Source organism: Solanum lycopersicum, chromosome 5 (genome assembly GCF_036512215.1).
Source record: "Solanum lycopersicum chromosome 5, SLM_r2.1".
Classification (NCBI taxonomy): domain Eukaryota; kingdom Viridiplantae; phylum Streptophyta; class Magnoliopsida; order Solanales; family Solanaceae; genus Solanum; species Solanum lycopersicum.
Window position 1 is genome coordinate 67,252,489 of NC_090804.1, and position 16,198 is coordinate 67,268,686.

General features: G+C 26.3%; 1 protein-coding gene and 1 pseudogene across 1 annotated transcript; one reads left to right on the forward strand and one right to left on the reverse strand.

Moving 5' to 3' along the window:
- Window positions 1-11,456: 11,456 nt before the first annotated feature.
- LOC101268284 (zinc finger protein SHOOT GRAVITROPISM 5-like) lies at window positions 11,457-14,850 on the forward strand. Its single transcript, XM_004240155.3, has 4 exons — window positions 11,457-11,665; window positions 12,281-12,432; window positions 13,007-13,272; window positions 14,062-14,850. Exons 1-4 carry the CDS (start codon window positions 11,551-11,553, stop codon window positions 14,672-14,674), a joined length of 1,146 nt encoding a protein of 381 aa, XP_004240203.2. The 5' UTR covers window positions 11,457-11,550; the 3' UTR covers window positions 14,675-14,850.
- On the reverse strand, window positions 12,488-12,645 carry LOC112941594 (U2 spliceosomal RNA; annotated as a pseudogene).
- Window positions 14,851-16,198: the final 1,348 nt, after the last annotated feature.

Here is a 16,198-nt window from a genome sequence, read left to right on the forward strand (position 1 = left end):
TTCCACCAATCAACTCCTAATTTTGTGTGTGTTTTTCAAATTAAAAAAAAATAATAATCTGTTTTTCAATTAAGTTCGAAAGTGAAAGTAAAACTGAAAATAAGTAATGTAATATGGATCAAATAGATGCCTATATTTAACTTATTTTGACTATATTCATAGAAACTCTTAAAATAGTTTGAAACTCATATTTAACCAATTAAAATATGAGTGATTATGGACAAAATAAGCTCATTTTATTAACATGGACTGAAATTACCGCCCCTAAAGGTGCTTAACTTATACACACGATAAAATATGTTTATAATTGTTGGTGTTGTAAATGACTTTTCATGCAATTATAAGGATATCTATGTCTTTTTCCCTTGATTTTTCAAATATTTTTCTTCATACCAAACACACCCTAAAAAGAAAATATAAAAAAGATGACTTTACTCTAAAGTAGCCTGATTAATTATTTCTTCTTTCTAGTACCAATAGTACAATTCTCAATACCTCCCAGCACTTCTCATACACAATTTTTTGAAATCTATATATATAAAAAATTGACTGGTCAATTTTTTTTTAGAAAATTGAGTTTTTAATTTATAAAAATAAAGTAATGATTTTTCTAATGAAAGCAGGAGAAACAAATTCCATAGGTGAAACACCCTTTACTATGTGAAATAAAAAAAATATCATTAGTTTATAATTTAGTCCAAAAATGTATTTTTCTCATTACTTTTGTCCATAAACGCCTCTTATTGTTATTTAATGGATCAAAAATGTCCTTCCAATCAAATATATCATTTATTTTCTTCTTAAAACATATTTTTTCTAATAATATTTTCTAAAATTAGTTAATGTTTATCCTACTTCAAATTTTTTTAAAAATATTTTTATTTTATTATAATTTTTGTATCGTTATATAAATGAAAACTAAAGATCGATATGCTATGATGATATTATATATGTGACAAAAATTAAGGCAAAAGACATAAATTCCCTCTAAACTTATCACGAAAAGTCACTTACACGCTTATACTATTGTGTGACGTATTACACGCCTGCATTACTTAAAAGTGAATTTTTTTCAACCCTAACACACATACAACCAGTCACATGATGAGAAAGTGTTTCACACTCGCGTCACGTCATCACCATGTTACTGCCACATCAATAATGTCATATTTTTTTTAAAAAAAAATCATGTCACCCAATTTCTTCTTCTTCCCTACACACCATCAAACCCACCATTAAATTACTACTCCCTCCATTTCAAAAAGGATGACCTAGTTTGACTTGAAACGGAATTTAAGAAAATAAAGAAGACTTTTTAATCTTGTGGTTCTAAATTAAAGTTATGTCAAATGTACCAAAACGTCATTTAATCTTGTAGTCTTAAACCTGCCACGTGGAAAGTTAAAATTAGAGTGTTGTCAAAAAAAGAAAGGGGACATTCTTTTTGAAACAAACTAAAAAGGAAATAGGAACATTCTTTTTGAAACGGAGGAAGTATAACTGTTGCTATTATCATCAAATTCACTTCTCCCCCACCATAGATTTCACCACCCATAATCAAATTCACCATCGGAATCTTCTCACAGTCATTGTCATCATAAAAATTCGATAACAAACATCATAAATTTAACTAATTAACCATTAGAACCATATCACTATCATTGAAATTCATCACAATCATAATCATAAATTCACCATCTACATCAAAATCACGAATTTCATTGTTATTATCGAAATTAAAAATCATACCACCACTAATCTTTCACCCATTACCAAACACACAACAAAAAATTATCACAATATACAAATTTCAATTAAGCTCAAAGAGGAGAATTGTGAAAAGTTGCAATATTTTAATTGTAGATTTTAGTCAGACAATTGAAAAATTAGTTCTTGATTTTTTATTACTGATTTTGAAATAAATTTAGAGAGAATTTTAATAAGAGAGAAAAAGGATCTATGAACATAGATTAAAAATTATATTTTGTGCATAAATCCAAAAACTTTTTACACAAAAAAAAGATAGATCTTAATTTTTTTTTTATTTCAAATGCTCACAATCAACAAAAAGACACAAAAAATAAATGAGATAATCCGTTCTTGACCTGACGAATATGATATGGAAATAGTGTTTGTGAAAAGAAAAAAATGGAGGAAGAAGAAAGGTAGCGTAAGGTGAAGGAGAAGTTTGGGGTGGGAATAAATTTGTCATTTTTTTTTTTACTCAAACGCGCCTTTTTTATTTTTTATTTAATTTTATTTCCATGTCAGCTTCGAGAGTGGTATTAAATTCACTTTTGAATAGTATTAGTGTATAATAGATCGACTCAATAGTTTAAGCGTGTAACTAATTTTTCGATATAACTTTAAAGATGAATTTATGCCAAATTATAAACGAAGGGTATTTTTATTCATTTCACGTTACTTAACAATATTATTAGTGCACTTATCTTTAACAGTACCTTTACAACTCTCAACTGGAAAAGAAAAAATTCTTACTTACACCTTTAATTTTCCTTCATTCTTAGTTTTATGTAAAAATTTTCACTTGAGAAGTTGAAAGGAAGGGATTATAATTTTGAACTACTTTGGCTTTGATTAGTGAGGATGGAAAGAGGAAAAGAAAATGACAAACAGAAGGGGAAGATAACAAATCATTGGTATGTTTGATTATAATATTTAAATTTTTTATTCATTCACATAATTAATATATTCTTTTAAGTATGTTTGGTGCTTTATGTAACTTAGATGATGAATATAATCTTTATATTTTGGAGCAATAATCATTCATGCATTCTAAGTCAATAGTGAATTGTTCCTATCTATAAGAATCGATGATTTAATCTTACTGATATAACTTAAACTCTATGTATTAAATCATTTACTGTAGTTAATCAAATCTTGTATTAGATCATGAGAATCGGGCCTTTATTGGTGGCCTAAGTACAACATGTTTGGAATGGCTTAAGAATAGGGGTGACAAATGGACGTGTTGGGTAAAATTTGAGCCGTTTATATTTGATATTGGTAAAAATAGAGTTTTTAAGAAATGAATTGGATAAAATATTAGTTTACCCACATTTACTCATATTTTCATGAGTAAATAGTACTCTACCTAATAATTCAATATGCAGTAAAAATTTTAGTCTTTTTTTTAAAAATGAAAATGATAAAATTTAGTTTTATTGTATCATAAAAGTAAAAAAAAAAAAATCCTATAATTTTTCAATATAAAATAAAATTCTGTAAATAACAAGGGGAAATATTTTTAATTTATTTGCTTATAGTTTGCATTCATTGGATGAATATACACATGACTTCCTTTCGAGCTCGAAGAAACTGACGTTGCAAGGGCTCGCTCTGACATACGATTCATTATCAAGAATTCATAGACTACCCAACCTTCAAAAACTATGACTACAAGACACAATGATCGAGGAGGGTTGTATCACACACCTTTCGTTTATATGTGTTATGTCAGCGTTGGGTGTCCACACTGTAATGATAACAGAGTTGAGGTGTACATCTAGATGTTCGTTCTCGAAGTTGAATGTTTGGTTGTTTAGTAAAAGTAGACATGAATTTCATTTTGTATCACAAAATTCCAACTACAACTTATTAATGATTGAGGAGTAGTATATACTGTAGTTTTTATTTTACACACACACATATATATATATATATATTTAAGACGGGAAGATGAATCTAAATAACTAATAAGTAGATGTAATTCTGTACTTTAATCTCATGATCATGTTAACTATCTGCCTGTTCATTTCCTTGAAGCCCGCTTTGGTTATCTCATTATTTTGTCGTTGTTACGATTTTTTTATATTGTCCTCTAGTATTTATTTAGTCTTCCTTTCTTTTGTTTATATGTGTTACTTGAGCTGAGGTCTTTCGAAAATAAATTCTTTATTTTCATTTAGTCGGGGCCGTAAGTCCTGTGTACACTCTACCCTCCTCAAACCCACTTGTGGAATTTCACTGAGTATGTTGTTGTTGAGGTATCCTCTCAGGACGATGTTTTTGTTCCTTTTGACTCATATACATAACAATCGATATGGGATAGAACGTTTTCATGTCAACAAGACCAGTATTTTGAATTTTCTACATTGTCGGTGCACAAAACATTAACTCTTATGAATATCTAGCCAACATAACATTCTTTGTTTTTTTTTATCGTCATACGCTAGATATATTCCAATATATAAGTCCTAGGTCAAAAGTTACTGAGTTCGGATAAACTCGTATAAGGAACAAAGGGAGGAGCTAGAGTGTCGTCTACAAGATTCAGTCAAATTCAATAGCTTTAGTTTAAATTTATGTTTGTCTTTAAAATCCGTTGAATATGTATAAATAATTAATTTAAAACTCAGTTACTTAAAAAATTATAATTTAAAATTCATAAGCTTGAAAACCTAGTTCCACATCTAACCGGAACTAAGCATCGGCTCTTGCCTTTTTTTACCCATCATTTAGCTCATTTTGATCCAACTCATGGATAATTATCTACTAATTTTACTAACTCAGTCTAATCAATTAGCTCATTTGACATTCCTACGTACAATCAGAGAAATTACTTCCTCCGTTCTATATTAATTATAACAGTTTTTATACCGTGCTTGAAAATCATAAATAAAATATTTGATTTTAATGATTTACCTTTTATTCATATTGATGAGATAATTTATAATGCTTAATAGCATAGGGTATATGAATAGATATCATTTGAATAGATCTAAACTAATTAATAAAACATTTGAAAAAGAAATTTTGGAACTTCTAAATTTGTTTAGGCTTCTAAAACTAAATAAAAATTAATTAATTTTGATTTATTTTGATTAAGTAAGTAATTAAATAATTTATGTCATACATTTTTAATAAAATGACCAACTTTTAATATGGAACATGAGTAATGTTATGATTTATTTTAGATAATAAATTTATAAATATTCTTCTTCTTTTTTTTAAAGAAAATCATGTCCAGTTAAATATTAAATGATCGGAGAAATTAACACTCACATCCTCAGTGACTATGTTGATATATTTTGGACTATTTGTCCTCAACCTGAAAATATAAAAATTGAATGATTGTGTTTTTGAATTTTTGCTCCACAAATTTATGAATTTCAAAATTTATAGCCATGCATTAGATTTGATTTTACAGGAAAATATTTTCTTTGTACTACCAAATCCAATGCCGCAAAATACTTAACAACTATAATTTAAAAAAAAAAAATAGTAGAAGAGAAATTTATATAAATTTTATTAGTTTAGGAATTGATTATTTAGATATATTTTAGTTTATAAAATTACCTATTATATAAATTTTTGGTGTGTCCAGATACATCCAGATACGTGTAGCTCGGAATACATGGATTCAAAATTAGGTGTAATTTGTTTAAGATACAATATATCTAAGTGTACTCGGATATATCTAATTAAGATATATAACAAACTTCGTCCGCCTCGCTCTCTCATCTCATTCATCATTCTTCTATGTATCTGATATTATCACATATACATACAATACATGTATCAAGTGTATATATCTAGTGTGATTCGCATGTATGTGGGAATCATAACAATCTCGCTCAACTACCTCTCCTTCTCCCTCGCCTCTCTCCCTAATTTAATATATCTAATGTCAAAAATACATGTATCTTTCTCAATATATGATATAAACTCTTAATTAGTGATAAAATATGTAATATTTAGAAAGTATATATGATAGTGGTGTGTCTATGTAGTATCTCTAATAATATATTCCCCCGTCTCATTTCATATGTTACCTTTTTACTTTGCTCTTGAATTAAGAAATTATGTAACTTTACTCTTGTACTCTTATTTAATGTTTTGTTAACTCAACTTTATTAATAATGACAAGATTAATTAACTATTCTATCAAAAGTATAACAGACAAAATATGATAATTTATGCATAAATATGACAAGTATTGTGGTCTAACTATTTATAGAAAGAGATGCGTACATACAAAATGGAACGAAGAGAGTAACATATAATATAATATATATTTTTTTACAATTTCATTTTTTTTTTTTTGAATATTCACAAATTTCTATAGAACTACTAAATATTTTTATCACTTAATTATTCATGTGATATTTACATATAAACAAAAAAATAAAAAAAATAGAAAATAAAAAAAATAAAATGAATTTACCAGAAAAGGTATCTTGATGATAATGAGTAAGGGAACATATAATTGAAAGACTGACGAAGACATTCATTCTTTGTAATATGCTGCATCGATTAGAGAATCTAAATTATTTATTTATGTAAGAATATATATCCTTTCAATAGGGGGGTTGTGGGGTGGGTGGGGTGGGGGTGGGGGTGGGGTGAGGGTCCTTTACAAACACTAGAAAACAACTAATCTGAAATTCAATTTTGTTTTTGTTTTTACATATATATATATATATCTCTTTCGGGGTCATGTTCGATATTTGTATTAAAATTCGATTATATTTTAACTTGTGTATTGTAGGGTTCATTTCTAGGGCAGCGATCCTAATAGGGTTTTGGGGCATAAATATAAGATATCTGGTTAAGAGTAGAAGAATCTCAACTATCTCATCATATTTCACGTTGGTACGATTCAATTTTCTTGGTTATAATTATTTTTCATTAAATATTTGATATTCGCACGCATTGAGTTCAGCTAAATCTGTGTATGCATATTGCATAGTTCATTTATGGGCTCGGAGATTCCAAAAACAAATTTAAATTGAAATTCGAGATCTTTTGTTAAAGGTGGAGGGATCGTCTCAACCGTCTTTTTTTTTTGTTATAATTATTTCTCACATATCTGATATCCCCACACATAGAGCTCAAACTAAATTTGTATACATGGTACATTTCTTGGATGGTGCTTCAAGCAGGATTTCGAGCTCGAATTCAAAATCTTTATTAAAGCTGAAGGAACTGTCTCAATTATCCTATCACAACTTATATCGATATGTAAAAATCTAAGCTCAACTAAATTCACATTCGCATATTGCAGAATCCATTTTTCTAGTATCATGCCCCTATCAAAATCTCTTTTCTATTCTCATAAGCTTTAATTCAAAACTTCTAATTAATTAAGAACAACGAAATCTCAACCCTACGCCCCACAATTCATACCAATACAAATTGTTATTTTATTAGAATATTTATCGTATTATATTTTTATTTTATTTTAATTAATAATTATTATTATTATTATTATTTTATTTTTTTATTTTTCACATCCAAACAAATGATATGTTTTCAGATCCAAGACATAGATTATAATTGCACCTGCAGCAACTTGGTCCTTCACTTTTATTTAAGGCTTTGTTTGAAACCACGAGCTAATGTTTCGATTTTTAAAAACAAAATTTGTACTACTACTAAATGTACTATAGTATTTTTATCGTTTAATATTTTGACATACTCATAAAAAAAATTATTCCATAACATATAAATTAGAAGGACTATCTGGATATAGAGACGGAGCCACTTTAGAATTATTTCATCGCTCAAAATATTTTTGATTTTTAACAAAAAAAAATTATCAAAAATATTTTTAACAAGTCAATTTCTAACTCTGATAGTCTAATTGCAAACTTTAAATTAATTACTAATTCATGGTTTGATACGTATATAATAATAACTTTATTCTCGATTTTTACAAAAATAAATCATTAAAGATCTTTTATTTATTTTTTAAATAATTTTTTAATTGAGCTCTGGTGACATTTTCTTAAAAAATATATTATATGATGTCGACGAAGAAATAAAATTCAAGAGTTTTGTTACATCAATTTATTTCTATAATAATAATAATAATAATAGTTGAAGTCTCATGTGATATTGTTTGGTTCCAAAGAGCCAAATAGGGACAATTTTTATGTTTATGTTGTTAGATTAATTAATTAGCATTTAATTTATTTATTTAATTGTTGAACAAGATAAGTCAAGTCATTATCAAGGCTAAATTACATATGAAAAATGATATTAATCATGAAACAAAGATTAGGAAAATGAAAATTGACAAAACAATTTCGACTTGTCTTAATTAGTTCTTACATAATTCAACACCTGTTTTGTGATAAATAATTATTGTGTTTAATTATTAGATCAATAATTGTTGGATATAAACTGTTAAATCAATAAAATTAATCTATTTATTTACCTCTATAAATAATCGTCACAAGTTATTCTCGTCCTTTCATCTTTACTTATATCCATTATATTAAAATAAATATTCAGTTTCGAAAATTAAGAGATTTATCACTTAATTTCTAGTTTATTCTAATTATTAATTATAATAATTTTTCAAAGACATGAATTTATTATAAAGGATGATATAGAAAAATTACAATGTATTTTTTTACTTCTTAAAGGGTGTCAGGTTAAATATGAACAAAAATGAAGGAAGGATTAATTTTCTTATTTTACCTTTTTTTTCGATTTTATTTTTCTTAATCGTAAAAAACTTCTTATAATAAATTAGTAAAATATTAATTTTTTTATTAATAATATTTTGAGATATATATAAAGAGAAACTAAACAACTAATTTAAGATACAAAAAAAAGTAAAATTTTATTACTTACACCTTATTTTACTTTTATGAATTAGAAAAATAATTTCGATAAATATTCTATTTGTTTTTACCTTATCAACATAAATATAAATTTGTAATAAAAACTACCACGTGAAACTTCATAACATAGACAGAATATGAAACCAATAAAGTAGAAGACTCATTTTCACCAATTTTGTACAAAACAATCATTTCTTCTTTGGCTTTTTATAATTAGTGAATAGTGATTTCCCAACTACCAAAATAAATAAAATAAAATAAATAATAATAATAATAATAATAAGTTTAATATATATATATTAGATTTTTTTTTATATTTAATATTTATATTAAGTCTGATTAAATTTAAATTTATATATTACATGAACTATTACTTAGGACGATATTTTTTTAGATTATTTTTTTATTCACAAATTAGAAGTACAAAAATATTTTCTCATGCTCCCACATTTCGTATATCTAAAAAAAGATTATTTCATTTAGATAAGAAAAGATGTTTGGTCCTATTTTAGGTACTTTGTACAAATGTCAAATCTCAAGGGAATTTTCACTCATTAGAGTACAAATTAGTACGTCTAATTAATACAAAAAATATTTGTGCTACTTATATATTTTTCAAAAAAAAAAAGTGAGATAAATTTTGAAATTAAATATTATTACTTCTATACATTAATAATATAAGAAAATTAAAATAATCGAATCACTTAAAAAATAGTTATAGTTATTATAATTAATTGAATTGTATTATTTATGTATAGAGTTTAAGTTTCTATACAATAGGCTTGAAAAATGTACACAGTTCAATTGCTTTAGAACATTTTCATTAATTCTATTTAATTAATATATTGATTATATTGATATATAATATATATAATATAATATCTAGAATAATTGGTAACATGCTTATCAAATCAAGAACCCATTAATTAGAATTAGGTGATTAAAATTAGTTAATGAGTATTATATGAGTCAGGAGCCTAAAGAGTATAAAATATTAATAAAATTTTTAAAATCGTATATAAAATTTTATATTAACCAAAATGGTAAAATTGTTGGAACAACAACGATTTCCTCCACCGGAAAAAGCAAAATCGCTGCTAGTGCAGCGATTTTACAAAATGTGATTTTCATTTGAAAAAATTTCAAATCGCTACCTAGGCAGCAATTTTTCATTTTTTTTTTGTTTTTAAAAATGGAAATTGTTGCCTAGATTTTCTAAAAAAAATGAAATTCGCTGCCTAGGTAGCGATTTGAATTTTTTTTTAAAAATTATATTTTGCTTTTTCAGGTGGAGGAAATCGTTGTTATTCCAGCGATTTTGCCGTTTTGGTTAATATAAAATTTATATAACGTTTTGGAATTTTTGTTAATATTTTATACCCTTTATGCTCCGAACTCAGTATTATATGTTAAAGACTTATAAAGTATTTCTTTGATGAATAGCAATTAAGTATATGAATATAAATTCTGAAAATTAATAATAAATAAATCAAAATACAAAATTATAAAGTGTATAATTCTAAGATCGAACTCTTATTTTTATTTTGGTAAGATACTTTTCTACCTTAGTACATTGATGTTTGCTAGTTTAAGCATTTCATTCTTATCGTACTATATATATTGGTAAGGATAAAATTGCATACACACAATACCTACTCTTTCTAAGAATATACGTATTTTTGTCAGTCGTATGATTATACTCAGTGGTGTAGCCACATGATGTTCAGTGTCCAATTGGATATCCTTTGTCGGAAAAAAAATATTATAAATACAAGTTAAATGATACATGAAATGATTTGATAACATATTTTGGATAGTCTTGACACAATAAGTTATTGTAGCCCAGTGTTTTCGCCTCCTTTTAAAGAAGTGGTGCTTGTATTGTTTGAATTTCACTAGTTTTATTTTTTGAAAAGAGCTTTTATCGTGCTATTTTTGAACACTCTTTGTGGAATTCCTTGCTCTGACATTGATTGTACTAAATATGTTAGTTTCATACTATATATTGGTAAGAATAAAATTACATACATCTACCCTTTTTACTGGTACACATATTTTGGTCAGTCGTGCCGTTATACTAGATATATAATTGTCGTACTATATATAATGCTAGCTATAAGATTGCATACACTCACTAATTTTACATTTCAATTGTACAATTACACTGAACATATTATTATCGTACTATATATTGTTAAGGATAAAATTGCATACATCTTAGCAAGTCATACGATTATACTGAATACATTATTGTAATACTATACATTGATAGTACTTAAAAGATTGCATACACCTACTATATTCATATTTTAATTATGCTATTACACTGAGTATATCATTATCAAACTATATATATTGATCAAAATAAAATTACATAGACCTACCCTTTCTAGGGGTACACATATTTCAACCAGTCATTCGATTATACTAAATTTATTATTGTCGTACTATATATTGACAGTTAATTATAAGCTAAGATTGCATACACCTACTGTTTTCAAATTTCAGTTGTGCAATTACACTGAATATATTACTAACATAGTTGTGTGATTACACTTGCTATATTATTGTAGTACTATATATTAGCAAGGATAAAATTGTATACACCTACTGTTTTCATATTTCAGTTATGCAATTACACTGAACATATTACTACATGATTGTGTGATTACACTTGCTATATTATTGTCGTACTATATATTAGCAAGGATAAAATTGTATACACCTACCCTTTCTAAGGGTACAAATATTTCAACCAGTCGTATAATTTACAGTAAATATATCATTATCGTACTACATATATAATTATACTGAATATATTATTATCGTACTATATATATTAGGTTTGTTATTTAACTGGTTCTCCTTATCTATCCATCTATATACAAAAAGCTAAGAAGCAAAAAACAATATTTCATCATATTGAATATATCTCTTTCTCTCTCTCTCTCTCTCTATGCTAACTAGCAACTCTTTCTTGTTTGGTGCTCCTTCTAATTATTCTGATCCATTTTCTTCCCCAGAAAATGGTTTTATTATCAAAAGAAAAAGAAGACCTGCTGGTACTCCAGGTATATATATATATTTTTAATTAATTAATTAGTATATTTTTAAAAAAAAATTAATTTACATAAATATATGAAGAAAATGGTACTTTTTTTGATAATTATGTGAAAAAACACTTGAGTTTTAGCTCTTGTGTGTCTATTATATTTCTAAATTGATCAACATGTTCAGTCAGTGACGAAAACAGAATTTTCATCAGAGGATTCATGAGGATGTAACGAAAAGAATTCAGATGAACCTCCTTTTGGCTTTTTCTATCTCCGACCTTGTGTTTTTGAATTCAGAATTTAAACGTTATAGATGAGAAAGTTGAATTATGATTTAACCTTATCTTTATAGTCAAGGGCGGAGCTATAGGTAACAAAGATTGTTTGGTTGATACAACCCCTTTCGTCAGAAAATTATATTTTTATATATTTATTTTTTAAAAAAAATTCTTAACCTAATAGATTTAATTTTTTAAAATTTTCTTAACCTAATAAATTTAGATGTGAAAATTATATTTGAATTACTGGCTCCGCTACTATTGCTAACACACATATGTTTAGGGTTATTCGACTGGTAAGAATGCTATTGAATTCTGTTGAACTCGTAATAATTAAATTTACGAATTTGCACAGATCCCGATGCACAAGTTGTATATCTTACAGCTGAGATGTTAATGGAATCTGATCGTTACGTTTGTGAAATCTGCAACCTTAGCTTTCAAAGAGAGCAAAATCTACAAATGCATCGTCGTCGCCATAAGGTTCCATGGAAGTTGAAGAAGAAGGTAGTTTAATTTATGTATAATTACGTCATCAATATATCGTCTCATCTAAAATCTTAAACTGTTCGATAGAACACAAGTTCTTCATTCGTTCAATAGGGAGTGAGTCTTCCCCTTTTTGAAAAATGAGTTAATATCATGTGTAGACGGAGAATTCATATATCTGATAAGAACAGATGTTACACTTGATCTTAGCCACAAGACCGAGAAAGATATTGATGAGAATTATACAATTTTTATTTACTAAATTATACTTTATATTTCAACACATCTCCTCACGTGCAAGTCATGAAGTTCTTCTTCTTCTTTTTTATTACGAGAACGATACATTTTAATATTTAGAATTTCTCTGTTTATTCTTACTGAAATGATTTATAATAATCACACAAATTGCTAAGGCTTAGTTTTCGACAATAATTTTCAAAAGTCTTTCAATTCTAGACGTCACTCCCCAGTTAAATATAGTCACATAAATTGTAACTGACATATTAGATTATATGATTAGATATGTTAATTTTTTTAATTAAATATAAATATAATTTCATTTACTTGATTATATTTTCAACGTGATCATCAGGAAGAAGAGAAAAATGAGATGGATCAAGTTATTAAGAAGAGAGTATATGTGTGTCCAGAGCCAAGTTGTGTGCACCATGATCCATGTCATGCATTAGGTGATCTTGTTGGAATCAAAAAACATTTTAGAAGAAAACATAGCAATTACAAACAATGGATTTGTCAAAAATGCAACAAAGGTTATGCTGTTCAATCAGATTATAAAGCTCACATCAAAACTTGTGGTACTAGAGGCCATTCTTGTGATTGTGGAAGAGTTTTCTCTAGGTAAATTCATCTTCTTAATTATATATCTGTGTTCTGTTTTACTTGAGTCGAGAATCTATAAGAAAAAATAGAATCTATTTATCCTCATAGGAGTAAGGTTACAACGTCCTATTCAGATTCCACTAAATATGTTATTGTTATAGTAATTTTTATCATCAGCGTATCTTTATTATCTAGGTTATATTAAATATACTACTAAAAAACGTTAAAGAATTAGCTATGAAATTCGTAGCTGGTTAATTTATAACTAAATAGTCTATATCTACTAAGATTGTCTCATTATAAAATGTCATTTCTATGTAGTCAAATAGAATTAGGTTTAATTCATTGTTTAGTGATATAAATTAAATTTATAAAAATCTTTTAAGTGACTTAATAGCGTAAAAAGTAAATTTACACTATCTTATATATAAAAATTATACACATATATCAAGATGAGATTACCACATGTTACTTGAATTGGTAACATCCTTTAGGTCTAAAACCTAATGTATATATATGTCTTGTAAATGTACAAACATATTTTGTGTGCTCACATTTGAAAATTTCTTCCTTATCTATATGATTATAAAAATCACTATCTTTTTAGTTAAAAACATGAATATTATTATCAGAAAATCACTAATTTTCGACGATATTATATGAGTCAAATTCTGATAGATTTGTTGGAAATATTTTTAATTAAAAATTAGCGATTTTCTGATAGTAAATTTGAGTTATATATAGTATGTTTCTTCTAATTAATCTACTTTTTTTTTCCTCCCATTTTTATTGTGTTTTTTTTTTCAGAGTTGAAACATTTATTGAGCATCAAGATTCATGCAAACCACAAAGTACAACTACTAAAGAATGTCATGATATGCAAATACCAAAACCAATTTTCTTGCCTACTACTACAACTCATATCCCACCACATGATCAATATTCAAAAATATTGCCTAATCTTGATCTTGAGCTTTTCACTTCTCCAAATTATTTCAACCAAAACACACACAATTTTTCATCATTTGTTGATCAAAGTGATCATCATCATCATAATAATAATTACATAGTCCAAAACAATGATATTGAAGTCAAAGAAATTATTGAAGAGGCAACAACACAAGTAACAAGATTGAAAAGTGAAGCAAATGAAATACTCAAAATAGCAATGGAAGAAAAGGCAATGGCTATAGAGAAGAGACAAGAAGCAAAGTGTTTGATTGAATTAGCCAACCTTGAAATGGCAAAAGCAATGGAAATTAGACAAAGTGTTTGTGCTTCATCATCATCATCATCACATGTCATGAAGATAATAAAATGTAGTTCTTGTAATAATAAACAATTTCAAAGTGTGTCATCATCAAAAGATGCTACTTTGACTAATAATTATTATTTGTCATCTTCTATTTATAGAAGATGATGAAAAATATTTAGTAGCTTTTTTTTTCTTTTAACAAGTTTAGTTGAAATAATTAGTTTTTGGTGGTTATGATGAAAAATGCTAGTTAAGTTTTTGATTTTTTATATGAGTGAACAATGTAAACTATGTTTTATTGTAAGACTTTAGTTGAATAAAGTTGGTTTTTATCATTTTAATTTTTTTTTAATCTTGCCCTACATGTATTCTATTTTTTCAATTTGTTAGTTTAGTTTAATTATATGCAAATATAAATTTAGAATATGCTTAAGAGTCTAATATTTGTTTTTAGTAATCTCTCACATATGCATCTACTCTTGATGTTGAAAACCCTAATATCTGAGAGATTCGATAAATTAATCTGAATTGATCGAATCTCATTATATTACTTTTTTTTCAAAAGATATTATGGTTTAATTTCAAGATTTATATGAATAAAACCTATTCTTTGATGAAAGAATTTAAAGTATTTAATCATTGAATTCATGAGAATGAAACATTAATTTATCATATGGATTAAATTGAAAGTATATATTAAGTGGTTTTCATATCTTTTTCAAGGTGTCTAAAGATCTCTTCCAAGGCCTTTGATGATAGGTTTTTGAAGATAATTTTCTTTTATTATTGATCAATTCATAAGAACTAACCTAAACATAACTATGAAATGGATATTAATTATCTACTTAAATATTTGAGAATTTTTCTTTTTGTAAAACATTGATTATGTTATTTGTTATGCTTATATGATTTAACAATGGAGAAACACTTTTCATGAGGATTTTTCTCACGTACTCAAATTTTAAATCCAGACATCTAGTTATTTAAAGACGAAGAAATTCTCTCTAATGCGATATTCAAATTAATAGTCAACAATATAAGTGTAACCTCATTAGGTAAGCTTTAAAGAGCATGAAATGTACATAAATCTTATTTATCTGCATTTTTAGATTTTAAAAATAAATTATTTTTGATAGATTTTTGTCTCAAAATCTGATAATAGTAACAAGACATTCTAACATAATTTCAAAAAATGAAATTTGAAAAAAGCGAGATATACACAAATCTTATCTGCCCCCATTTTTAGTTAGATGAAAATTATTTTCGATAGATCGTCGTCTCGAAATTAAAAAAAGTCAATTTTCATTAAAAAAATAAAAAAAATAAGAAGCCACGTGGCAATTATATGGTCTTGAGTGGTGGACCAAATGATGAGTACAAGAAAAAGGCTGGAAATAGGATTAAAGCTATGTATTCTATAAAGTCTATTTCATAACATTCAATATCACACAAGAACATGAAGCCAAAATCACTTTGCTATATATAATAGATTTAATTTAATTTTTTTGTGGACCAATGAATATATGAAAAAGCTGGAAAATAGAACTAAAAAACTAATGTATTTTTTTATTTTTGACATATTATTATTATTACTCTAGTGTCTTTATCAATAGTACTATTCCAATTTTAATGCTCATTAAAATGCCATGTTTTTCAGTGCCATGATTTGTAAGTGTATGCAGAAGCTTT

What these genes read in the sequence shown, in the direction of transcription:
- LOC101268284 (XM_004240155.3), top strand. Translation starts at nt 11,551, where the DNA reads ATGCTAACTAGCAACTCTTTCTTGTTTGGTGCTCCTTCTAATTATTCT. An exon ending in AAGACCTGCTGGTACTCCAG is followed by an intron (nt 11,666 to 12,280) that starts GTATATATATAT and finishes GAATTTGCACAG; the next exon opens with ATCCCGATGCACAAGTTGTA. An exon ending in TGTGGAAGAGTTTTCTCTAG is followed by an intron (nt 13,273 to 14,061) that starts GTAAATTCATCT and finishes TTTTTTTTTCAG; the next exon opens with AGTTGAAACATTTATTGAGC.